General features: G+C 38.6%; 2 protein-coding genes across 3 annotated transcripts in view; both read left to right on the forward strand.

Moving 5' to 3' along the window:
• The window catches only part of prkn (parkin RBR E3 ubiquitin protein ligase), a 162,550-nt gene extending 160,931 nt beyond the window's left edge, over positions 1 to 1,619 (forward strand). The window contains 2 exon segments of the mRNA XM_083540027.1: positions 1,430 to 1,521; positions 1,523 to 1,619. Of these exon segments, the coding sequence (XP_083396153.1) occupies positions 1,430 to 1,521; positions 1,523 to 1,540 (110 nt within the window). The 3' untranslated portion in view covers positions 1,541 to 1,619.
• Positions 1,620 to 2,964: 1,345 nt separating this feature from the next.
• On the forward strand, positions 2,965 to 25,824 carry LOC310725192 (uncharacterized protein). 2 transcript variants are annotated; one of them, XM_083539933.1, is made up of 21 exons: positions 2,965 to 4,155; positions 5,429 to 5,564; positions 5,696 to 5,831; positions 7,125 to 7,264; positions 7,402 to 7,488; positions 7,745 to 7,895; positions 12,638 to 12,799; positions 13,089 to 13,198; positions 13,290 to 13,398; positions 13,494 to 13,522; positions 13,654 to 13,745; positions 13,831 to 13,945; positions 15,516 to 15,686; positions 16,700 to 16,770; positions 16,866 to 17,033; positions 19,998 to 20,116; positions 20,223 to 20,427; positions 20,506 to 20,713; positions 25,212 to 25,297; positions 25,392 to 25,546; positions 25,689 to 25,824. In XM_083539933.1, the coding sequence occupies exons 2-21, from the start codon at positions 5,487 to 5,489 to the stop codon at positions 25,727 to 25,729; spliced, it is 2,433 nt and encodes an 810-aa protein (XP_083396059.1). In that variant the 5' UTR covers positions 2,965 to 4,155; positions 5,429 to 5,486; the 3' UTR covers positions 25,730 to 25,824. The 2 variants fall into 2 exon arrangements, with proteins under 2 accessions (XP_083396059.1, XP_083396060.1); XM_083539934.1 differs by having other exon boundaries at positions 25,692 to 25,824.
• The last annotated feature ends 500 nt before the right edge of the window (positions 25,825 to 26,324 follow it).

The following is a 26,324-nucleotide window of genomic DNA, read 5'->3' on the forward strand; positions in this document are numbered from 1 at the left end:
ATAGTCCAAACTACCATTCTTTCACAAATCACTCCTGCCACTCTCTTCCAACCACTTCACCCTGCCTTTACTTCTCGAACACCCTCTCCATTACTTTGTACTGTTGACCCCATGTAAACTCCTCCTCCTTCACCACCTTTTCTCCCTGCAACCGCACCACTCCACTGACCTCCGTCTCATTCAGACACATGTACTCTGTCTTACTCCTACTGACTTTCATTCCCCTTCATCGTCCATGTAGACTCCTATCTGAACTCGTCCAGTCCATCAAAACTGCAAACATGAAAGTGCTCAGAGCCGATCCTTGATGGAGACCCACCTCCAACTTGAACCAGTCTGTCGTTCCTACCGCACACTTTACTGCAGTCACACTGTCCTCATACATGTCCTGCACCACCCTTACATACTTCTCTGACACACCTGACTTCCTCATACAATACCACAACTCCTCTCTCGGCACCCTGTCATACGCTAAATCCACAAACACACAATGCAATTCCTTCTGTCCTTCTCTATACTTCTCCATCAACATACCTAAAGCAAATAATGCATCTGTGGTGTTCTTTCTCGGCATGAAACCATACTGTTACTCACAGATGGTCACCTCTTCTCTCAGCCTGGCTTCCACTACTCTTTCCCATAACTTCATGGTGTGACTGATCAACATTATTCCCCAGTAGTTACTGCAGGTCTGCACATCTCCCTTATTCATAAAAGATCGGTACCAGCACTTCTCCATACCTCAGGCATCCTCTCACCTTGCAGAATCTTGTTAAACAATCTTGTTAAAAACTCTACTGCCATCTCTCCTAAACATCTTCATGCTTCTACTGGCATTTCTTCTGGCCCAACCGACTTTTCACTTTTCATCCTCCTTTTATCAGCATCAATAGCTGCTCTCACTTCCTCCCTACTAATCCTATCCACTTCCTGCTTCACCATCTCCACGTCATCCAACCTTCTCTCTCTCTCTCTCTCTCTCTCTCTCTCTCTCTCTCTTTCTCTCTCTCTCTCTCTCTCTCTCTCTCTCTCTCTCTCTCTCTCTCTTTTTCATTTTCCTTATTCAGCAGATGCTCAAAATACTCCCTCCATCTTCTCAACACCCTTTCCTCACTAGTCCACACATTTCCATCTGCATTCTTTATTGCTCTAACTTGCAGCACGTTCTTCCCAGCTCGGTTGTTAATGTAACAGATGTTAATAGCTATTTATATATACATATCCCATTACACACATATATACACTGACAATCTGCACATTTCATTCTTTTTTTTCTTACTTTTTGAATTGTTTGTTATTTATGCATCCCCCCCAGGATCAATAAAGTATATCTAAGTCTATGTCTAAAATAACAGTTATAAATGTATATTTTATAATTATAATTTATTTATTTTTTATTCTAATATCTGTTCTGTGACTATATTCTCAGGTGGCTGCATGCACATGGTGTGTCCTCGAGCGCACTGCAAGTTCGAGTGGTGCTGGCTGTGCCGTGTGCAATGGAACAGAGACTGTATGGGCAAGCCACTGGTTCGGATGAGCCGCTGTATATGCCATTTGTGTACCTGTGTATGTGACTAAAAATTACAGACCAATGATCTGTATTTGTCTGTATCGTATTGCACATTAAATCCTATTCAATTTATTAAAATCATAGTCTTTGAGTCATTATTCAGTTATCTACAGAATATGTAATAGTCATATTTTTAATGTACACTACATGAACCAAGATTTGTATGTGCTTTTTTTAACATCCCATTTTACTTCTAGTCACTACTTGCTGTTATAAAAACCTTCACTCTTCAGAGAAGATGTTTTACTCGATTTTGGAGTGTGCTTGTGGAGATTTTTGCCTGTCCACCCACAAAGGTGGTAGAGAGCAGTCAGGTACTGATGTAGGTGAGGTGAAAAGTCCCTGGGTGCAGTCAGTGTTCACATTCATCCCAAAGCTGTTCAGTAGGGTTGGAGCTGTCCTGCTGGAACAGGTTCGGTTCTTCAAGTTAAAGAAGGGAAAATGTTATGCTATCACATCCAAAGACACTCTTGTGTGCCCCCGACTTAATGGTAACATTTTGGAAAAGAACCACATAAATCAAATGTACTAAAACCTTTGTTTATACAGTGTATCTTGTAAAAAATAAGTCAACATACTCAGACCCCCCCCCCTCTCTCTCTCTCTCTTTCTCTCTCTCTCTCCATTCCTCCATCATGTCTAATTCCAGCTCTTAATAATAACCCACGTTGCCAAAATCATGGCCTTAATGCTTAAATTTGACCTTTAACCAGCTGATAAAATTGTCAGTATGCTATAGGTCAATTTTTTTCGTTTCACATTCCAGAGCAGCTTAATCGCAGCAATAATCATGGGTATGTTGTCATTAACTTAAATCTATATAAGATTTATTATATTAGTTGTGATTTGAAATGATTGTGGGTTTATTTTTTTGATGAAGGGTGCTTTATACTTGTCACATGTACATTACAGCACAAATTCTTTCTTTGCATATACCAGTAATGTTTGAAAGCTGTTTAGAGTGCAGGGTCAGCCATGATACACTGCCTCTGGAGCAAAGAGGGGTTGAGGGCTTTGCTCAAGGGCCACAAGCTTGGCAATACCAGGGTTTGAAACCCCTGACCTTGCTATCAGTAACCCAGAACTTAAACCACTGAGCTACCTCCTTTTCACCACTTCATGGTGGTGGTTGCATTTTTTTTTTCCTTTTTGTGTTTCACTCACTATGTAGCAGAGATGGCAAATGTACACACATTCTTCACTCTAATAGTAGAAGTACAGATACTCATGTTCTAAAGAGACTGGTTAATGTTGAAATACTGACTACACTTTTTTACTCAGGTTAAAGTGAACAAGTTTGGGTTCTGACATGTTAGCCATTATTACTACCTGTTTTAGTGCCACACTGGTAACTGGACCTCACATCATATTCATATATTAATACAAAAAGAATTTAAAATTAAGTTATCTAATAAATGTATCCAGGCTGAACATCCACCATATAGAACAGAATCAGAGAAAAGTTGATGACAAGGTAACCAGGAATGTCTCTGTTCATGTCTGTTCAAGTCATGTTTACATCACTGACGCCCTCTGTCTTATCCACATTAACGACATACATCTTGTTACCTTCTACCTCACTCGTTGTTAGCTTCATAGGCTAGCCTACGTCTGTGGTGTGTGATAGCCAGGAAATGATACACCAGTGGTTGAAAAAGCTGCACAATGACAAGAACTGGGTTGACCGATTAAAAACGGCGCACATTGAGAAGAAAAATATTGACCATGTCACCAAACAGATTAAAACTGTTTTGAAAATGTAAGAAGTAGAAATTACAGATATTTGAGTAAAAAATGTAATGAGTGAAAGTAAAAAGTTGTCTGAAAAATAAATACTGAAGAAAAGTACTGATAAGCGAAAAACCTACTTAAATACAGTAACAAAGTATTTGTACTTCGTTACTTCCAACCTCTGTTATTTAGTAATGTAATGAACATTCTCTTTGGTTTATAACATATCTTCTCAATTACCAGCAATATTTATAGAAATATTGGAAACACTAAGAAGTCAGACAAAGTCACATGCATGAGGAACCTTGAGGAAGTCAAAAAGAGACCAAAGGAATGTGACCGTCAGTAAAAAAAAAGGTCTGTCCTTTCTTCAATTTAATTACTAAAGACCTCTCTTCAGTAATTCAAGGCTTGTAACTGATCCACCACAGACTTTCGATCTGCTGTGTCAGATGTAATTAATTTGAGTGATAATTAACAAAGCAATATGATTCATAAAAAAAAGATTTATATCGTGCGTATGTGGGTTTGCCGATGCACATGATTACCACAGTGTTTACCTGGTGATTATATGTGCTCTATGTCAGAAACAGATAAAGCTGCCATAAACATAGGCTTTGTAAGATAAATACAGTTACAGTGCATTACATTGCAGTAGGGTTTATGAGTTAAGGGCAGATGGACTGTTGCATAATGAGGACACGAGGGTGCTTTTTACGATTCAATGGCTAGAAGTAGCTGAGGAACGGACCATACAAACACAGGTGGATTTAAATACAGTGAAGGTCACACAACATACTTAAATATATTCACTGGAGAGTCAAAACAGCTCAGACTTCACATGTGGCAAGGTATTGTACAAAACAATGTTTTTAAAGGTTACATTTAGTATCGTTTTCACAAAAATTAACATCGGGTTGTCTCTTTTTTTGTTTGTTTGTTTGGTTAGTACAGGTCATGTGCTTTATTTAGTCATGTGAGAAATAAACTTTTAGCTGGTGATTTTGAATTGTAACCTTGTGGGCTGTAGATGTGGTGTCATCAGAATCTCTTTTGTTTAAGTTTTAAAATATCTTAGTATTGAACAAAGAAACAAATGGAAATATGATGCAACCTAGAAAAATAAAAATAATTTCGCTCTTGTCGATGTAGATGTGTTTTCCAATGACCCCATCGAGACCTAGCCTACAGTAGCCCAGCCTACCCAGGAGTCTTAAAGAATGGTGATAACTATGGGGTAGTTAATAATTTAAGAAATTACAGTATATAATTTAGCAAAAGAGATGCATTTACAGTACCGTAATGTATAAACCTTACAGTATAAATGTATGTAGCAGTGTACAAGCGCCAGTGGACAACGGAGCCGGACACACTCTGTTTCAGTGTTCGGCGACGTCGATAAAAAGGACAGACACGAGAGCTAAAATTGGGCTTTAAAAGACTAAAAACCCAGAAAAAATATCCACTCTAACACAGAGACAACTGAACTCTGTCAACCGCTGGCGAGAGTACGGCATCACACAAGGCCGGAGATGTTTACATCCTGGCAGTGTCCCAAAGGATCGTACAAAAATTAAAATGACACAAAAAATTACAAAATACAAAATTTATCTGCAGACACTATCTTGTAATAAAGTACGGTCATTAAATTCATCCTAATTTCTGCAAACTTGGTCGTAAATATAACAATTAGTCAATGTCGGTTTTTTTCATGATCAAATATACAATATGGACTACACTATATAGACAAAAGTTTGTGGACACCTGATCAAAAGATTCATATGCACTTTTTGAACATCCCATTCCACATTAATCATAATTTGCTTTCATTATAATAACCTCCATTCTTCTGGGAAGATGTTCCACTATTTTTTAGAGTGGGCTTATGGACAGGGACATTGTCATGATGGAGCAGGTTTGGGTCTCCTAGTTCAAATTAAGAAAAGATGTAATGTCCAAAGACGTCCTGTACAAATTGTGTGCCTACAAATTAGCAATAGTTTGGGGAAGAACCACATATACCTGGAAAATTCAGGTGTCCCAATACTTTTATCTGTATAATTTGTGTTATTCAATGTTAACTAAGGTAATAGTTAAATAAGGAATGATATTTCACATCTAAAGGCAGAAGCAGTGAGTCAGTAAAGGAAACAACCGGAAGAGTGTTGGGTCGAGATCAAGTATGAAGAGATTAAGTCGCGTTTCCCCAAGTGGTCATGACAACCCAGGTCTGGAGCTCAGAAATGCAATGTCCAGCCAGGTAAGGATGTTAAGATTACTGTGATTGTGTAATGCATTTGTCTGCAGGAACCTTAAAAATATATTCCATAAAAGTTTGTTATCAGTGGTCTTGTGTTGTTTTTTTTTACTAATTTGTTTGCATGTTTACAGTCAATGCAGCAACATACTGGTACCAGTACCTCTGTAAGGTCAACCTCAGTGGTGCGCTCCGTTAGCCAATGGGCTTCTTATGCCCGGGGTCGGTGGAAACGCGCTACCCGTAAATGCACGAAGAGAAAAGCCTTGGGTACATGACATATTTACAAGCATTATCAATCACACTATAAGGCATAAGTTCAATCCGTTTAAAGAGCAAAATAATAAACTCTGTGCATTCTATTTTATTTAGATTTCGATTTATCGTCATACATTAGTTTACTAATTAAAGTGTAACAGCCATGTGATTATTTTTATGTGCACAGACCCACCAACAATGTCTGTTTTAAGTATTATAGAAACTGCTGATCTCCTGGGATTTTCAACCACAATAGTCTAAAGTGTACACAGAATAGAACAGAGAAAAAACAGAAAAAATATGAGCGAACGATAGTTATCTTTTTGTGGAAATTAGTTACTTATTTATATCGTTTATACAACTTGTTGATGGTTAAGGGCTGTGCTCAAGGACCCAGCAGTGGCAACATGGCATAGCTGGGATGTTGAAGTTCAACATCTTAACCACTGAGCTACCACTTCCCATAAGTCAATAAGTGAGCTTTGAGCAATCAAGAAGAATGCAATAACACTCATTTTTACTTTTTACAACCGTGGAAACTAAAAAGCATCTTATTGTGCACCAATCATTGAATCTTGAGGTGGATAGGCTTCAACAAGAGAAGACATCAATTTTCACTACTATAAGACAAAAAAAAAAAAAAGAAAAAAAAAAAAAGAAAAAAGAATTGATCAAACAGATAAATCAGACTGTCATGCAGCATAACACAATGTACTATTGAAGTGAAAGATAAAAGTATATGCACACATATACACTTTATAGACATACGAATTGGCTGGCTTTTCCAGCCATATGTGGTTCTGGTACCACAAAGTTGGAGGCACAGAGTTAGTCTTTGGATGTGAACTAGGAGACCCAAACCTGTTCTAGCATGACTTTTCATGAAGATATGGTTTACATGGGTTGGAAGATAGTGGAAGATTTTGAGTGACCTGCTATGGAGCTCTGACCTCAAACCTACTGAACATTTTTGGGGTCCAGGCCTTCTCAATTTACCTACATCAGTACCTGACTTTACTAACACCCTTGTGGCTGCATGACCACAAATCTCACCAAGCACAATCTAAAGACTAGTTCAAGTTCAAGTTTATTTCAATAGTGCTTTTCACAATGGACATGGTCTCAAAGCGGCTTTAAAGTGACTAGATGTGGAATAGGATGTTCAAAAAGCAGTGAGGTTTCAAAATAGTTTTGTTCATATAGTGTACATACACACATACAGCAATCATTAAGTGCAACAGTGTAGTGAAAATTGCAAACCCTGTGTGATTAACCACTCACTTTAATGTTATTGTGTGCTGACAGGGGAATCTTTAAGCAACAAGTACAAGGGCCTTGCCTGGGAGGAAGATGTTTTAGATGGAGCTGCCAAAGAGCATCAATTAAACAAACGTCTGCTGGATCACTTCAGAGTGCTGGCTGCCAACAACGAGGACACAGATGAGGTTGTTAGTGATGGTATTTTGTTTGCTATGCTGTTGTGTAGGCCAAGAATGAGCTGTGTTACAGAGCTGTTTAGAAAGGTGTGTGCTTTGAGAAAGCCTGATGTCATGTTTGCTCGTATTGATCTGTTTGGCTCCAGGTTGATCTGCAGTACTTGAACAAAATCCTTAGAGATGGCGCTGATCCAAATTCAGCGGACAAATATGGACAGACAGCACTTCATGAGGTGAGTTTTTATGGCCTTTAAGCATCAAATGTTGTATCGAAGATGCAGCTGCATTTCTGGGGTTCACTCGCAAGCAAACATTTGCTGTTGGTTTAAGCTGCAAGTATTTAAAAATTACATACATTTCACGTGTGATTACGTGAATCAAATGTAATCGCATTTGAAACAGTTTTTAACCTTTAATTGAAACTTGAATTTATTAAAAAAACAAGCAAACATAATACTATTGTGTAAGTATAAATGTGTGCTCTGATAGATCTCACGAGCCTGGAATGTAGATGTGATGAGGTTCTTCTTTGAGAGAGGAGCCGATATCCGCAGACCTGATGCATTTGGGGTTACGCCTCTTCACGTGGCTGCAGCCTTGGACTATGAAGATATGATCTGTTTTCTTCTGGAAAGAGGAGGTGCATTTGTTAAGAGTGAATCTGCATTAACATTTATAACCCAAACCAGGTTCTTACACCAGGGTGTACTCATAGGTACCAGCATCTGGTCTACCTCAAAATTAAGGTTTGAGGTATGGTTCATGGATATACAAGTGTGGGTTGGGACTGAGCATTTAATAATATCATTAGTAGAGTTTGATAATTGTCTGGATAATTGTCAAGTTTTACACTTTTGCAGAGAAGTAATTAAATCGCACGTAACTATAAAAACTCTACAAGACATTTATTCATTTAAAGCATTTTTTATTTTTTCATCTGTTTTAGGATTATGGTCTTGGACTATGGTTCCCATCAGCCATGGTACCCTCACATGACAAGTGGCATGGTTACTATTCATAGTGAGCTTTATGCTCACAGTCCTCTGAACTCTTTCCTTCGCCTTTCAAGGTGTTTTCCAGTGTACCCAACACTGAGTTTCTTGAGTAGTTTACCTGTTCACACCTCATAAAGAATGATCTAAACTTGCATCCACTTCTTTTATAATACATGACAAACTCCTTCAGCCACACAATGTATCAAAATAAACTACTGTATTGCGGAGGATGGAGCCACCAGGAAGGAGAAAAAGAGGAAAGCCAAAGAGGAGGTTTATGGATGTGGTGAGGGAAGACATGCAGGTAGTTGGGTTGAAAGAGGCAGATGTAGAGGACAGAGGGGTATAGAGATGAATGATCCGCTGTGGTGACCCGTAATGGGAGACGCTGATTTTCAAAACTACAAAAATACAAAACACTAAAGTATTTTTTAAACAAAATATGAAGCTATTTTCAATCAAAAACAAATTACAAAAGCCTATTTTATATTTAAAATACGTATATGATATACATATTTCAAAATACTGCCCATCCCTGACTGCTCAGGTGCTTGTTCATTTCAAGACTGAACTACTGCAACCCTCCACTGGCAGGTCTACCTCTAAACTCAACCCATTCTCTTCAAATAATCCAAAATGCAGCTGTTTTGAACTGCCTAAGATCTTCTACACCATCTCACTGCTGTGCACCCTATACTGGCTCTAGGTTGCCACACGCATCATATGCAAAACAACTGCGCTTGCCTACAAAGCCAAAAATGGACCAGCACACTCTTATCTAAAAGCACTTGTCACTCCTCACACTGCACCACTGTCAGGGATCCACCTGCCACGCCTCCTTTGGTGGCTCTCTATGCCTCCGCTCTTCATAGAGCTCCAGGTTTAACCACGCACACCACGTCTCGCCTCTGGGCTCCTCCGATGGCGACGTCTCGCCTCTGGGCTCCTTCGATGGTGACGTCTCGCCTCTGTGCTCCTCCGATGGCGACGTCTCACCTCTGGGCTCCTCTCCGGACGAAAGCCACCGAGTTCCTCTGAAGGCGTCGTCATTGCTCACAGACCCGGCAAAGGCGTCACTGAGCGTAGCTCGGCCTCTGGACACCACCGAGGAGGTTCTTCTATTCCCGGTCTCCACCGAGTGCTACACTCGGCCTCCGATCTCTGTGCTGGACATCACTCTGCTCCAGACCTCCCTGGTGGGCGTCAATCTGCCCCTGATCACTCGGTGTCTGGTCTCCGCTGTGAAGCTAGCTCAGCCACTGGATTCTGCTGCGGGCACAGCTTGGTCCCTGTCCTACACCGGAGACGTCTCTCCACTTCCGACTTCCGCTGAAGACGGCTCTCCGTCTCCAGCCTCCGCTGCAGGCATACCTCCGTCCCCGGTCGCCACTGGAGGCGCCTCTCTGGATCTGGCCTTCGTCCTGGCTCCGATCTTCGCCGGTGGTTTTGCTCCGATTCTGGCCTCCGCGATGAGCTACGCGCCGTTTCGGACCTTCGCTGGGAGCATGGTTCCGTCCTGTGCCTTCAGGTTGGGCATCGTCCGGTGCTGCGGCGGTACTGACCAGGTCCCGTTCGACCCTCCGAGCGTCTGTGGGTTAGGGGGGCGTCAGGTGCCGCCCCTCAGGGGGGGGTAATGTCAGGGATCCACCTGCCACGCCCCCTTTGGTGGCTCTCTATGCCTCCGCTCTCCATAGAGCTCCAGGTTTAACCACGCACACCTGGACCTCATCATCACTCATGCCTCCACTCTCTCTGAAGCCCCAGGTTTAACGAGGCACACCTGAAGCTTATCATCACTCCACCCCGCTCCTACATAAACCCCTCACTCACATTCACCCCCCGTTCGTTATTGTTTATGTTGGACTTCCCGTACTGCATGGTTTCGCGTTCCGGTTTTCATACAGGACTCCTCTCATCCATTTCATTCGGACTCCAGAATCCAGAATCCAGAATCCCGTACCGGCTGCGCTGCGGCTGCGCATTGGGAGAAGCGTAGCTGACCCTGTGCATCTCGGGTCAGCTACGCTTCTCCCAATGCCCAACACGGACTATCTCTCTCAACCGAAGGACTGCTGTGTGCATATGTGCGCGTGTGTGTGTGTGTGTGTGTGCGTGTGTGTATCTCTCTCTCACGCATGCCATTAAAACCCAAGCGAGCTGTACTCCGGCTTCTGCCTTTTGTTTCGCTCGCACCCTGACAACCACGCTGCCCTGAGATTGTCTAGCACTGCTTGACTGGACCCACCTTCTATCAGGGTTAAAGGTAGGTATACATCAAGATTCGAGATCAAGATTCAAGATCAAGATTTTTCTGTTCTGGCATCGAGGTGGTGGAATGAACTTGCCCTAGATTTCCGAAATCTTCAAACAACAGAAGACCTATTGCTTCCTGAAATACTTAATCTAGCACTTATTATCCCTGATCGTTTTATGTCTTTGTTTATATAAAAAAAACGTGTGCTTTAATTCACCCCAACAAAGTTTTAGGCTGATGGTGTTCTAGGTTTGCAACACAGAAAGCCAGTGTTGATTTATTCATTGTTAGATTTCAAAAGACTTTTGTAGCTCTGTATAAATGCGAATCATGCTGGATCCAGAGCCTATCTTGCAACATTGGCCAGGAGGCAGGAATACATTCAGAATGCGATACCAGTCCATAACAGGAAGTGTAGTGAAGCCAGTACACTTTTTCTTCTTATTATTATTATAGTTTTATTGATTTCTTATTCAAACTTAACCAAAACAACAAGAGAGCTGATCAGTCAACACACACAGCATGCATTCAAACCTATTAATAACAATATAACAACAATGTATTGTTAATTTGGGGAAGTGTCCATGGAATGGCAAAGGGCAAGTCAAGACATGCAAAAGAAAAGGAAGAAAAAGATGGAAAAGGAACATAAGTCAGGGCTAGGGTCTTGCTTGTTCAAATAAATACCACAAAGTGGCCCATAACTGCCAGAATAATTCAGATTTGTTCTGTAAGTTTTTCCAAAGGAAGAAGATTAGCACTTGTGCTAAAATTTCTTTGCCAAAATAAATAATAAAATGTAATAAAGAATGTGAATCAGTACAGAAATCTAGTGATGTTTAACTGTTTAGGAAGTATATAGCTTAAGACATAGTGAATTTTCTAGGCAGCATTTTCTGAACCATATCATGTACCTCATGCCAGAAGGGTTCACATTTTTTACAGTCCTAAAATGCATTAATGCATTAATGTTCCTATTTCAGAATTATATTTAAAACACAGCTGAGAAACATTTGGGTACATTTTATGAAGGTGTACTGGGGTGAGATATGTTCTGTATATGGATTTGAAGTTTTGCTCATGCACAAAGCTTGAAGTTGATTTATGAAAACCTCCTCACATATAGGGAGCAATTCATCATCAGTAAATGATTGGCCCATATCCCTTTCCCAAATCGTTTTTAAATGATTTAAAGGTGAAGAGGCTTCTGATAACAGAGAATACAGACAGGAATCTGACCCTTTAGCGCCCCCCAGAAGAAGCAGACGATTTTTAATATCAGAGAGTTCCCAGTGTATTTCCCCTGTCTCATTTCAGACTGAATAAAATGATGTAGTGTAATAGAAATGTGTAAAAAGCGGTTTTAGGAATTTGGTGATCTATTGTAAGCATCTCAAAATATTTTAAACATTGCCTGTAAATAAACTGGATAGTAATAAACTTTTCATATTGGCTAATGAGGCAGGGAAGTCAGGGTTCCAAGAGATTGGGGATTGCATGGTCAGATTCCCGGGGAGATTGAGATGCTTGAAGATCTTTCGAAGCCAAAAGGGTGTTAAATAACAAAAGGTTTTTACCTACTGTGGCTGTTACGCTCGGATCAAGAATACGGAATACAGTAAATAAGCTTTATTTGCCTTAGTACACGAGACAGGAGCTTCGCCAGAAGCACAAACCGGGAAGTCCAGGGATGATCTCTTGTGCAAACTGTAGATCGGATGGTGAGCGAGTGGGAACAGGGGCCTCATAAAGTGGAAAGTAAACTGGAGATAGGTGAAGGTGATTAGTATTGGGCGAGGCTGTGCGAGTGTGCTGAGTGCAGGAGAGAGGTGTGGCTGGTGGTTCCCTGACAGTGGGCAACATTTTTTGGGAGGCAGGAAGAAACCAGAGAACTTGGATGAAACTTGGACATTGAAACACAACAGAAGCAGTAACCCAAGCTCAAGATCAAACTGGGGGACTGTGCTGTGAGGCAGCAACACTTTCGAGCAATGTGCCCTAATAATAATAATACAATGAAAAACATTTCAATAGTGACACATATAATCATTGATCGATAGTGAAATAAATTCAGTATAACATAACTATCTATTTACTTTAACATGGTCAGCATGTATGTATCTGTTGTTTCAGCTGACGTTGAGGCCCAGACATACAGGGACATGCAAACACCATTACACTTTGCTGCTAAGAACGATGCGACTGAGGCAATTCAGATCCTGCTGCAGAGTGGAGCAAACATTGCTGCACACGACTACAAACAAAGAACTCCACTACAGCTTGCTGCCACCTTGGGTACAGCTTTCTATAAAGAAATGTTGTCCTATTGAATATCCAAAATCTATACTTCATATTGGGTTAGCAGAGTAAAATATGTATAAAAGCTAATTTCAGACCATAGGAGGAAATTTAAATATCACTGAATGCTTACATTAAAACCAGTATAAACATGGAAAAAAGACATGCATGAAAAGAATAATGCACCCAAACCCCATAATAATAATAATAGGATTAATAATAATTAATAGCATATTAAGATTTTTTACTTCCATTTGATCGAGAAGGTGTGTATGTGTGCTTAAAGATCGCAGTAAAGCCGCACAGACCCTGTTGGAGCTGGGGGCAGATGCTGGGGTTCAGGATTCTGATGGACAGCTGTGTATCACCGCCATGATTGACAAGATGACGCCTGTGGTCAGAGTCAATAATCCATACCTTCATAAATTCACGTATAGCAACCGTTCTCGCAATGTACTGTCTGTCCGAATGTATTCATCCTCCACAGGCCAATTTGGCACTAAATCAATTTCTTGTGAAAGACCGAATGACACGCCAGCAGTTCTTCTACCTTCACTTGCTGGAACCAGAGCGAACATGGCAGAAATCATCGTCAGGTAGTGACAGTATGGAATCAAGAACGAATGTGTTGCAGCTGAGGAAATACAAATGTTTAAATTAATGCATAAATCTTTTTTATTTTGCCCTCTAGGGAAAACTAAAAGTGAGCCGACATCACCGGTACTCCATCATCATCCTGACAAGACTTCATCATTCTATTAATTTTAGTTCTTGTATATTCAATAACTAGAGCCAATTCTTGTGACATTGATTGATCGATTCTAATAATGCACTCTCTCACTGTTGAACAGCTTGCGTTTATAGTGCATCAAGGGAAACTGGATCTTATTATGCATCCGGTCATGTTAAAGCTCATCACAGTCAAATGGAACCTGTATGGCAGGTGAACACCATACTATTTACTATTTAAATGCAAAGCATTAGTTGGAAAATGGAACAAACTGGGATCTCAAATTTTTTATCCACAGACTCGGTGCATGGATCCTCTTGCTGCTCAATTTTTTATTTATCGTTTCCTGGACCACAGTGGCCATATCGGTGTCTGTGTCTTCAGATGAGGAAAAACGCTACATTTTCCCTCAGGTATGAAGCCCAACACAAACTGCTGATTAACCACACTCTCAGCCTGGAAATAGACACGGATACATACCTATACACAGTGCATTCAGAAAGTATTCAGACTCCCTTTACATTTTTTAATGTTGTTATGTTGTAGCCTGATGCTAGGACCGTTCAAATTGATTTTTTGTGTCCATAACTATTCAGACTATTTACTTAATAATTAATTGAAGCACATCTAGCAGCAATTACAACCTCCAGCATTTTTAGGCATGACACAACAAGCTTTACACACCTGGATTGAGGGATTTACTGGCGTTCTTCATGCCATATCCTCTCAAGCTGAGGCGGGTTGAATGGGGAGCGTCAGTATAGCCTCTTTCAGGTCTCTCCAGAGATGTCCAATAGAGTTGATGTCAGGACTCTGGCTGGGCCACTCTAGGACATTCACAGAGTTGTCCCTAAGCCACTCCTGTGTTCTCTTGGCTGTGTGGTTAGGAGCGTTTTCATGTTGGAATTTCCAGTCTGAGGTCCTGAGTGCTGTAAACCAGGATTTCTGTTGAGGATATCTCTGTACTTTGTTTTATTCAGCTTTCCATCAACCCTGACCAGTCTCCCAGTCCCTAATGCAGAAAAACATTCCCACAACATGATGCAGCCACCATCATGCTTCACTGTTGGGATGGTTTTGGGAAGGTAATGAGAGGTGCCTGGTTTCTTCTAGACATACTGTAAAGTTTATAATTGAGGCCAAACAGTCTTTGTTTTATCAGACAAAATAATCTTGTTTCTCACAGTCTGAGAGTCCTTCGAGTTTTTTTTTGCAATCTCAAAACAGCCAACTTTCATAGTTTTCACACAGAGGAAAAGCTTCTGGCTTCTTCTAGCGACTCTGCCTTAAAACCCAGATTGGTAGAGGGCTTCACCATCACTTTAGCTCGGGGCGAGATTTTCTCACCGGCTTTCTAAGTCCCTGAGTGTACTCTTGCCACCCTGCCTGTTCCGGATCCTGATCCTGACCTTGACTCCTGATCCCTGCTCTGCCTCTGTTTCCAGTTTGGACTCTGGTTTGTTTTTGGTTTTTGGTTTTGCTCTGCCCTATATTGCTCTATTTGTCAGCTCTTGGATTTTGGACTTTTTTGGGTATCTGATTTTGGGTTTCCTTCATTGCTCTTTCTCCTGGCTCTTGGAGTTGGACTGTTTTTTTTTTTTTTACCTGTGTTTTTCCCCTTGCCTCTTTTCCCATTGAAACCTGCTTTTACCTTACACCTGCTTGCATCCTGCATTTGGGTCCACTCAGTCTCACCGTTTCCTGACAACAGATGGACTTTGATCAATGTTTAGAAACATCTCAGCAATAAACAAGAGACAAGTGTTGTTGTAAAGGGTCTGAATACTTATGTACATGTGATATTTCAGAGTTTCATTTTTCATACATTTGTTAAACAATTCTAGAATTCTGTAAAAAAGAAAAAAAAAAAAAAGTATTTAAATGATTGTAGTATCATGCTGCCGTATAAAATAAAAAATTCTGAAAGGGGTCTAAAAAGTTTCTGAATACACTGTATACATATTTTATACCATCTCTCTACAGGACTGGTGGCGTGTGTTTGTGGTTATGATAGCTTTAGGGCTGACTATGCTGGAGGTGTACAGGGAGGTGATGGAGATTTTGCGCTCTGTTAAAAAGCTCAAAGATTGGCAGCAGTGGTGTGAACAGAGACTCAATGAGGATCTTTCTTGCACACACCCCATGTGGCCAGAGGTACTACATCCAACATGCAGAATTATTAAAGAGTTCATTCTGGGCTGTATTTAGGATATAGTTAATAGTACCTAATAATACATTATGGCTGAAACTGTGTATGTTGTTATTAAGACTGTAAATACACTACAGAAAAAGTGCGGAATGGCATTAAAGTATTAATCGTGCATATGGTTTGATTTTATGGCTCAATAAATTGTATTACAATAAACTTGCAAACTGCAGCTGTAACCATAACAGTGCCGAGTCAGCTGATCCACTAAATCCACAAGCATAAAAACAGGACAAATGATCCAAAACATAGGCACAATTCATTAATCCTAAATGTAAAAATAGCACCTGCGAGCATGAAAAACATACATCACGTGTACACACAACAATGCAATGTCATGACCTCAATTTGTATCTCATTGTCTCATTAAGTGTCCAGTACTACATCAACAAATGAAATGGGGGAAAAAATAAAAAAATTATTTTGTTGAATTTAATAGCTTTGTTTTTCAGTGATGGCAGAAAATAGACTCTTTCTAATATATTATTCAAATGTTTTTTTATAGGTTGGAAATCAATGAATGTGGGTGTATTTACAGTAATTGTGTGATTAGCATGATTATAATGACTAGAATCTTTCCTACTTTTAATTAACCATATTAGTCTGAACAGTATGTTATACTCTTACATTTCTGCTACACCATACTGGAATTGACACCAAGTATGGTAGTATGTTTTGTCACTTCAGAGACATGAACATTCATTTCATCATAGTAATTGTTGGCTGACAAGAAATGCAAGCAAATATGTACGCTGACACCGAATATACTGTCGAGAACCTTCCCCCTGTAAATATTGACATTGCATTTTCAAATGAAGTTCCAGACTCTGAATACAGAATACAGCAACAACAAAAACAATAAAACTGATCAACGGAAAACATTAACAACCTTTTCTAAAGAATAATTCACATATCCAGTTCATTGAAAAACATGCTGATGTATTTAAATTGTGTCCTAAAGGAACGTCATTACTTTGAGGGTCAGATTAAATTCATTCGCAGCATCAAGGGAAGCTACATGCAGGATCCCTGGTAAAACTCCAACATTCTTCGTCCAAAAATATATGTATATGTGCAAATTGTTCATTATTTTTAACAAATGAATTCTTTGCTATTCATTTTCATAGGAATATATTTGATTGGCTTGTGTACACATTGCTGATAGCAGTTTTGGGTCTTCACATGGCTGATGTTTACCTGGTGTCTCAAACACTCAGAATGTATAGCCTCCGAATGTTTGCTGTGGCCGTCATCATCCTCTGGCTCAGGTTGATGAAGCATGTCAGAGGATTTAGGTAATAGGTGTCACCTTTTTGTGCTTGGTGTTGATTTCTGTAATAGACATTACCTATTAGTAATAAATGCTTGAACTACTAGATCTACAACTACATTTACTTCTGCTACAACTACTAATACTAATAATAATAATTTACATTTAAGAGATCATTTGAAAACTAAAAAATGGACTTTGTGAAGATAAAGAAGAATTTATTTTCTTTTACATAACTTACATTTCTAATTATCACTTATAGAATCAGAATACTTTTATACAAAAGATAATGAATAAGTATTTAATGCATATCAACTGATATGCAATCAATAAGGATTCACCCCTTCTCCTTTCAGTATTATATATTTATACATTAATAGAAATGTCATTTCTAAGAGCTTTAAAACTTATGCAACATATGTAAAACAGGGAACACCTTGTTACATTGTGTCCAAACTGAACAGTGAAATATCACTAAATATTTATAAATATCAGCTAAAATTGATTGATTGAGATGGTTTGGACATGTGCAGAGGAGGGACATGGGGTATATTGGTAGAAGAATGCTGAGGAAGGAGCCACCATGAAGGAGGTAATGAGGAAGACCAAGAAGGAGGTTTATGGATGTGGTGAGGGAAGACATGCAGGTAGTTGGTTTGAAAGAGGCAGATGTAGAGGACAGGGGGTATGGAGACGGATGATCTGCTGTGGCGTCCCCTAATGGAAGAAGCCGAAAGAAGAAGAAGAAGATCAGCTAAAATCTCCGGTCAGATAAGAGAAATATGGAGAAACTGAAAAAGTTACAGCACTGAAGAGATTTTAGAGCTCACTGGCAGAAATAGGAGAACCTGCACACACTTTGACAATATCGTGAGCTCTTCATGGATATGGCTCTAATGGAAAAGAAGTTCCAGTGACCACTGTTCCTGCCCCTCTCCCCTCTGTGGATCCTCCCACTTCGTCCAGGCCTGCCTCTGGATAGTGTTCTCTTCGACTGGAGGCCACTCTGTGCAGCTTGGGACGGTTTCTCATCAACGCCTTGGATGGTTCCATGAAATTCCGGAGTAAGAACGGGCGCTTTGAGGATGGATTGGACTGTAGTTAATGTCAACAGTCTGCTACACTGACCCAGGACTACTTTTCGCTTCTGATCATCATCACTTTACCCCGCAACATCGTATATCTGCTATAAATAGACATTCGGTGCAACCAAGATGAGGATGGGTTCCCTCTTGAGTCTGGTTCCTCTCAAGGTTTCTTCCTTATGCCATCTCGGGAAGTTTTTCCTTGCCACAGTTGCCACCGGCTTGCTCATCAGGGACAAACTTACACTTATAAAGAAGATATTCACTTTAAATCACCACATTATCTGTGTAAAGCTGCTTTGAGACAATGTTCATTGTTAAAAGCGCTATACAAATAAAAATTTATTAAATTGAATTGAATTCAAAGAAGGACAAAGGAAGCTATGGAGCTTTTGGAAAATATATTATTGTCTAATGAGGTTAATGCCCACCCATTTGCTCTAAAAGCAAAGCATTATGCGTGGTGCAAAAAAAAAATTACGGATCTGTATCCAATTAACACCATTAATGCAAATAAGCATGTTGGTGGTAGCATCATGCTCTGCTTTTTTTTAAGCATGCTGAACTATAGGAGGGGATAGCTTGCGTTTTGCCATGGCTTGTTGCCATCCTAAGCAAAGATGATAGAGCCAACTAAGCTATTTATTGAGCGCAAGCCAGACAGCCAGAAGTCAGGGAACAAAATGTATGTTCCAACAGGACAATGAGCCAAAGCACCTGGCACAGATTACAAGCAAAGAGAGACAGTTGAGACACCTGAAATCTATAGTTGCTGCCAAAGAACAGTTCACGGGGTGGTGCGGGTGAAAACATTTGTTTTTTACATTTTCAAATAACTAGCAAATAAATAAAACTACATAATCAGGGAGAAATAATCATAACTTTTACTGCACTGCGATATAAAATACATGAGACATGAGTTTTATTGCGATATAGCTATAAGTTTTATATGCTGTACACTTTGCAATTAATGATTGCTGCCCATTGGTTTGTGTTCTAATTATCTTGATTATATTCTTTTATATAAAAAAAGATAGATGATTAAAAATAATAATACAAGTTTTAATTGTCTAGAATCAGTAGCCGAAAACGACAGGGGAAATGAGCATTTCTACCGTTTCCAATTTAAGGAGAACAGAAGATAATATTTCATAATAATATTACCAGCAGTGCGGTCAGTCTGAACTGAGTTCTCATCTGATAGATTTTTAAGTGTTTCTGCAGTAAGTTGTCTAATATTTTTGGTCTAATTTTCATTTATATCCATTTTGTCTGTGGATGATTTGAATTATTATTACTTGTTTTTTTACTATTTACATTTTCAAATAATTAGCAAATAAATACAGCTAAATAGCCAAGGAGGAAGAATAACAGGAGGATTCGCAGCATTTGATTGATTTTTTTGTGTCTTTTCCCCATGAATTTTGTTTATTATAATAATTACAATAGAATTATGGTATACCGAGTGTGAAAATGTGTTCACTAATTGGTTGAACAGAAATGTTTTTATTCCTGGTCAATTGGAAGTGCAGTGTGATGAAGTCACCAGAACACAAAGGATCACTTGCTTGGTGGATTCTATTTCCATGATTCCACTGGCTTCTGATAGATGTTCTCAGCCTTATAGATGAGAAAACACCTCTTTAGAAATCATTGCACATCTAGAGTACCCCATCAAGAAAAGTAACATGTGGTCAGTGGCCTTTTCTCAGGTTTCACTACACATAACAGGTGCATCGTTGTGTTTTAAGTAACCATGGTGATTCACTCAATACCAAAGAAGCTATAGAAACCTGTTCATTAGTGGCTTGTGCACCATAGTCCCCAAATTTGGAGTCATTTATGGACAGAACATTCGCTGTCTTTTTTGTTTAGTGATGATACTGATATTAATATTTTCGCAGGGTTATGGGTCCTTTCATTGTCATGCTGGGGAAGATAGTTGGGGACGTTCTGCGCTTCCTCTTCTTATACGCTGAGATCTATGTCCCATATGCCTGTGCTTTCTGGATAATATTTGGAGGTGACAGCAATCAACAACTCAACTGCCCTGTCTAATATTCCATAATATATGCTGTATTTTCTTGTAAAATAATATGTTTTTACTAACTTTCCTCTCTTGCACAAAGGCTCAACAGCTGTACCTAGTATGAAAACCGTGCCACAGATGCTCTATAGCCTTTACCGTATTACACTAGTGGACGATTATGAGTTTGATGCCATGGTAGCTGTAGACCCTATTATGGCTCACTTGCTCTGTGGTACATTCCTGGCCCTGTCTGCTGTTCTGTGTGTCAACCTAATGATTGCTCTGCTCTCAGACACCTTTCAAAGGTAGGAGGAATAGTCCACTTGTTAGATAAGTACATTGTTTGGGTCATTTAGTAAAGCTGCAGTGCATTGTTTCTTTAGAGTATATGACAATGCCCTGGCAAACGCAGTGATGCAACAGGCATCCATAATCCTGCAGGTGGAAGAATCCATGCCTCAGCTGTGGCATTTCTATGACAAGCAGTATATCCACAGCTGCTGTGCCCCACTTGGGGAGTTTTATGATGATGACCTCCTAACAGATCCAGACCAGCATGAAAGGATGAAGAAACTTGGAGCAGAGATTAAGGTACAAGCTACAGTCACCCTGCACTGACCACACATATTATATGTTCACAACAAGGAGCTGGGATTCCTGTGATAACAGCAAGCATTTAAAATTCATTAATTTTATTTAATTATTATTATTATTATTATTATTATTATTATTATTATTATTATTATTATTATTATTATTCTATGATGTTATACCAACAAATACAATGACTGGCTACAGTGAATTCCTGAAACCAGCCCTGCAGTTCATCTTGTCTAATCCCAGGAAACTTCAATTTCTTACAGTCTGGTCATTAATCATTCAAAAATGAAAGAAATAGCTATGGGTTCACTGCAATTTAAAATACATGAGACATGAGTTTTATAGCGATATAGCTAAAAGTTTAATATGCTGTACACTCTACAATTAATGATTGCTATTTTATATATATATATATATATATATATATATATATATATATATATATATACAGTATATATATATATATATATATATATATATATATATATATATATATATATATATATATATATATATATATATATATATATATATATATAAAAGATTAATTATTTTTAAAAATTATAAAAGTTTTAATTGTCTAGAATCAGTAGCCTAAAACGACAGGGGAAATGAGCATTTCTACCATTTCCAGTTTAAGAAGAACAGAAGATAATATTTCATAATAATATTACCAGCAGTGCGGTCAGTCTGAACTCGTTATTAGTTCTCATCTGATAGATTTTTAAGTGTTTCTGCAGTAAGTTGTCTAATATTCTTTATCTATTTTTTTATTAATATTAATTTTGTTTGTGGATGATGTGAATTATTCTTACTTGTTTTTTAACATTTAACATTTTCTAATAATTAGCAAATAAATACAGCTAAATAACCAAAGAGGAATAATCATAGGAGGAGGTGTATGTTTTCTGGAGGCACTGTATACGTGCCATTATGAGAATTAGTCTGCATTTGATTGATTTTTTTTGTGTCTTTTCCCCATAAGAACCCTTTTCCCCACCAGAACACAAAGGATCACTTGCTTCATGAATTTTATTCTCATGATTCCACTGACTTCTGATAGATGTTCTCAGCCTTATAGATGAGAAAACACCTGCTTGGGGATCATTGCACGTCTAGAGTACCCCATTAAGAAAAGTAACATGTGGTCAGTGGCCTTTTCTCAGGTTCCATTCCACTTTACAGGTGTCTAATTCTAATTAGGTCTAATTTTAATCTATATTTATTTTTTCTCTGGATGCTGCTCCTTGTCTGACACTGTTGTGGGCCTATTTAATCCCTCTGGCCCAAAATCTTAATTGACCTTGACCTTTCATTGCCTTTTGGATGAAAACATAAATTTTTTTTGACCATTACAATCACCTCCTAATAACAACTCTAAGACAATAATAACCCAAATCCTATTACCCTAATCCTATAATCCCAACACTATCACCCTAACCCTATAACCTTAACCCTAAATTATAACCCTAACCCTATACCTTAACTCAATAATCCTAACCCAATAGCTCAAATCCTATAACCCTAAACCTATAACCCTATAATCCTGCAACCTTAATCATATAAACCTAACCCAATAATCCTAATCCTATAATCCTTTAAACATAATCCTACAATCCTATAACCCTAAACATATAATAATTTAACGCTAATCCTATAACCCTATAATTTTAATCCCATAAACCTAACCCTATAATCATTTAACATTTATCCTTTAACCCTAACCCTAACCCTATAACCTTAATCCTATAAACCTAATGCAATAATATTTTAACTCTAATCCTATAACCCTAACCACATAATCCTATAACTGTAATCCGATAACCCTAACCCTAATCCTATTACGCTAACCCTTTAATCCTATAACCCTAACCCTATAGCCCTAACCCTACAATCCTAACCCTATAGCTCAAACACTTTAATCCTAACCATATAGCCCTAACCCTATAATTCTAACCCTATAGCCCTAACCCTACAATCCTAACCCTGTAACCCTAATCCTATAGCCCTAACCCTATAATCCTAACCATATAGCCATAACTCTATAACCCTAACCCTATAGCCCTAACCCTACAATCCTAACCCTATAGCCCTAACCCTTTATTTCCTAACCCAATAGCCCTAACCCTATAATCCTAACCATATAGCCCTAACCCTATAATCCTAACCATATAGCCATAACCCTATAATCCTAACCCTATAGCCCTGACCCTACAATCCTAACCCTATAACCCTTATCCTTTAACACTATAACCCTATTCCTATAGCTATAACCCAACCCTAATAATTATATAACCTAACCCTATAACCCTAACTGTCACCCTATAACTCTAACCCTATAACTCTATAACCCTAATCCTAATTATAGGTTTATAGGATAAGGGTCATCGGGTTATGGTTATAGTATACAGGATTAGGGTTACAGCCTAGTTGGGATTATAGGATTATAGGGCTAGGGTCATAGGGTTAGGGTTATCGGATTATAGGGTTATGGTTATAGTTATAGTTTTACAGGATTAGGGTTACAGCCTATTCCTGTGAAACTATAGCCATAATTCTATAACACAACAACCCTAACACTATGACCCTAACCCTAAAAACCTATAATCCTAACACTATAATAATAACCTATTAACCCTAAAACACTAACCCGATAACCATTTAACATTAGCCCTCTGACCCTAACTCTATAACCCTAACTCTACAACCCTACCCCTTTAATCCTTTAACCTAATCCTATAACCCTCCCCCTATTGCCCTAACACTATAACCCTAATTATAAAGCTATAACCCAACCATAATCATTCTATAACCCAACTTCTATAATCCTAATCCTATAAACCTAATCCTAGAACCCTAACCCTATAACATAAGCCTTTAATCCTTACCCTATACAACACACTCTATAACTCTAATTCTATAACCTAAACCCTAAAACTCTATATCCCTAAACCTAATTCTATAAACCTAATCCTGTAACCCTATAACCATAACCCTTATTCTATAACCCTAATCCTAATTCTGTAACCCTAATCCTGAAAAACTATAACCATAACCCTACAACCCTATAACCCTAACCCTATGGCCCTAACCCTATAAACCTATAATTCTAACCTAATAACCCTGTAATCCTAACCCTATGACAGAATTACAAAAAGACTGTAATGTATAAAAGTGCAACAGTGTCAGAGTCAAAGAATGTGTACATGTAACAGTTTTTGAATAGGTGTTTGTAAACAGGTCCATTTGGGCAAATAAAAACCTTGAACCTATAACCCTACCCCAATACCCTAACTCTACAACTCTAATCCTAACCCTATAACCCTACCCCTATAACCCCAAAACACTAACCAAATAACCCTAACCCTAATCATATAACCCTAAAACCTTAACCCTATGACCCTAACTCTATGGAGTTATGATTATAGGGTTAGGGTCAACACTAACCATATCACCCTAACTCTATAATCCTAACCTTATAACCCTAATCCTAATTATATAATCATATAACCCTAACTCTATGACCCTAACTCAAGTTTAAATTCAAAATATAATTAAAATACAAATAATATAGCAGTGTTTTATTCATGTGCAGGAAAATGTCTACAGCCTGCAAATAAAGCACTAACCAAAGTGCATCTTAAAGAGAGATCTGTAGATCTATGTTTTTAATTAAAACACAACAGTGTGGAAGAACTTTGTGTTTGACACATTTACATCCATGCAGCGTTTACACACATGAATATGTTCCACTAACCAAATAATATTTGGTTTCATTGTGGTTGAAGAATTACCGTATTTTGAAATTTCCGAACGGAAACGAAAAAACGCACCTCACCTGTGTTCTGAGCTGCATCACTTCGGGAGAAAAAAAGTTTGCAGTTTAAAAAAAAAAAAAAAAGTTTTTAAACGCACGATGATGCCAAAAGAAAAACTCTCGAGAGAAATAGTTGTGAAAGGAAGGAGGAAGAGAGTGAACAATTGCTTTCTTGGTAGGGTACTGTTTAGATACAAGCCGTTGTAACGTGTTGAGTCTGGGTCATGGGAGAGCTCACTAACTCCAGTTGCAACAGAAATCATATAAGCACAGACAGGTTTCCAAAACTCGTGCTTTTTTATTTTTAGTCAAAGAAACTAAGAAACTTAGAAATGAGAATCAGAAAATAATAAGGACATATTCCTCGGTCTTGCACACATGCAGTAATACCGGAAAAATGCTGCAGCAGGCTATTCCCAAAATGCCGCTCTGCTCTTAAAGGAGTCAAAACATATTTCACCCGTTACACCGTGTAACAGACACTGTCTTTCGTTAAAGCCTGTGTCAAGCTCATTAGTTTCAGTGTAGACAGCGGCTTATAGACAGGTGCGGCTTATTTATGTTTAAAATAAAAATCTTTGTCAAATTCAGTGGGTGTGGCTTATATAAGGGTGCGCTTTATAGTCCGGAAATTACGGTACGTATATGGATCTAATTTTGTTAAAACTACAGGATACTTTGGATGAATACCTGAAAATCCAAAAAGAAGCCAAACTACTCAACCCAGTTCAACCTGATAATGATAACCGATCTCCCAGGTGAGTTTATCTGGGATGAAATGGTAAAATGCAATCCCAATATTACACTGCAATTACTTGATGAATAAAAGTATACAATTTATGCCCTATGAAGAAATAGTTCCTCATCTCAATATGAACCTCTGAGCAGTCTAATGAGGCTGGAGAAGGACCAACAGCAGCAGATTAAAGATCTGCAAGACCTAAGGGAAGATGTAAAAAAGATCCAGGGATTACTGCTACAGCTAATGCAGACAAGGTCTACACCATGTAAGTGCTGTTGTGGAAACAAGCAAAAAGAAAGTACTGTAATAGTTTTTTTGCTGTTTGTCTTCTCCATCAGGTATTAATGTGAATAAAACAAATAATACAATCAATTAGAATCACTTATGTGGATGTGTCATGTTCACAGCAGATGATGCTTCAAATACAGCTTCAGAAGGGCTTGGGTAGGCTGAAACCAACCTCGTTTGCATTCGTGGAGTTTGACAAGAAGCAAGCCCTGAAAGACAGCAGGATGTTTTGACTATGACAAATGCTCCAGTAAATATGGGTTACTGTTGAAGTCCTAGAAAATGACCATGTACCGACTTATAATGTCATTTTATTTTGTCCTACAGAATTTTGACATCAATAAATTGGTTAAACAAACTTACTATGTGATCAGAGATTTATACAACTGTGATATTTTCATGCGTGTACCAAAAGTGTGTCTATATGTAGATTGATTTTTTTTCTCGTTAAACTGTTTCTCAAGTGCATATCTCAAGTCTCTCAAGGTAAATATGACGTATCAAATCACTATGGAGACCGGAGCGTGTTCTGAGAGTCACATAGAATACAGATTAACATGGCAGAGGTAGAGCTGCATTTTCCTGCAGACTAATTGATGCTTTAATTGATGCTTTGCCTTCTATCTGAACCAAAGAAATGAAACTGAACTATCTGTACAATATTGAATTGGATCATATTTTTTCCATTGCATCGTATTGCATTGAATCAAATTGAAATCAGATCGTACTGCATCGTAATAGGGGTAAATCAAATA

Source organism: Silurus aristotelis (assembly GCF_946808225.1).
Source record: "Silurus aristotelis genome assembly, chromosome: 4".
NCBI lineage: Eukaryota > Metazoa > Chordata > Actinopteri > Siluriformes > Siluridae > Silurus > Silurus aristotelis.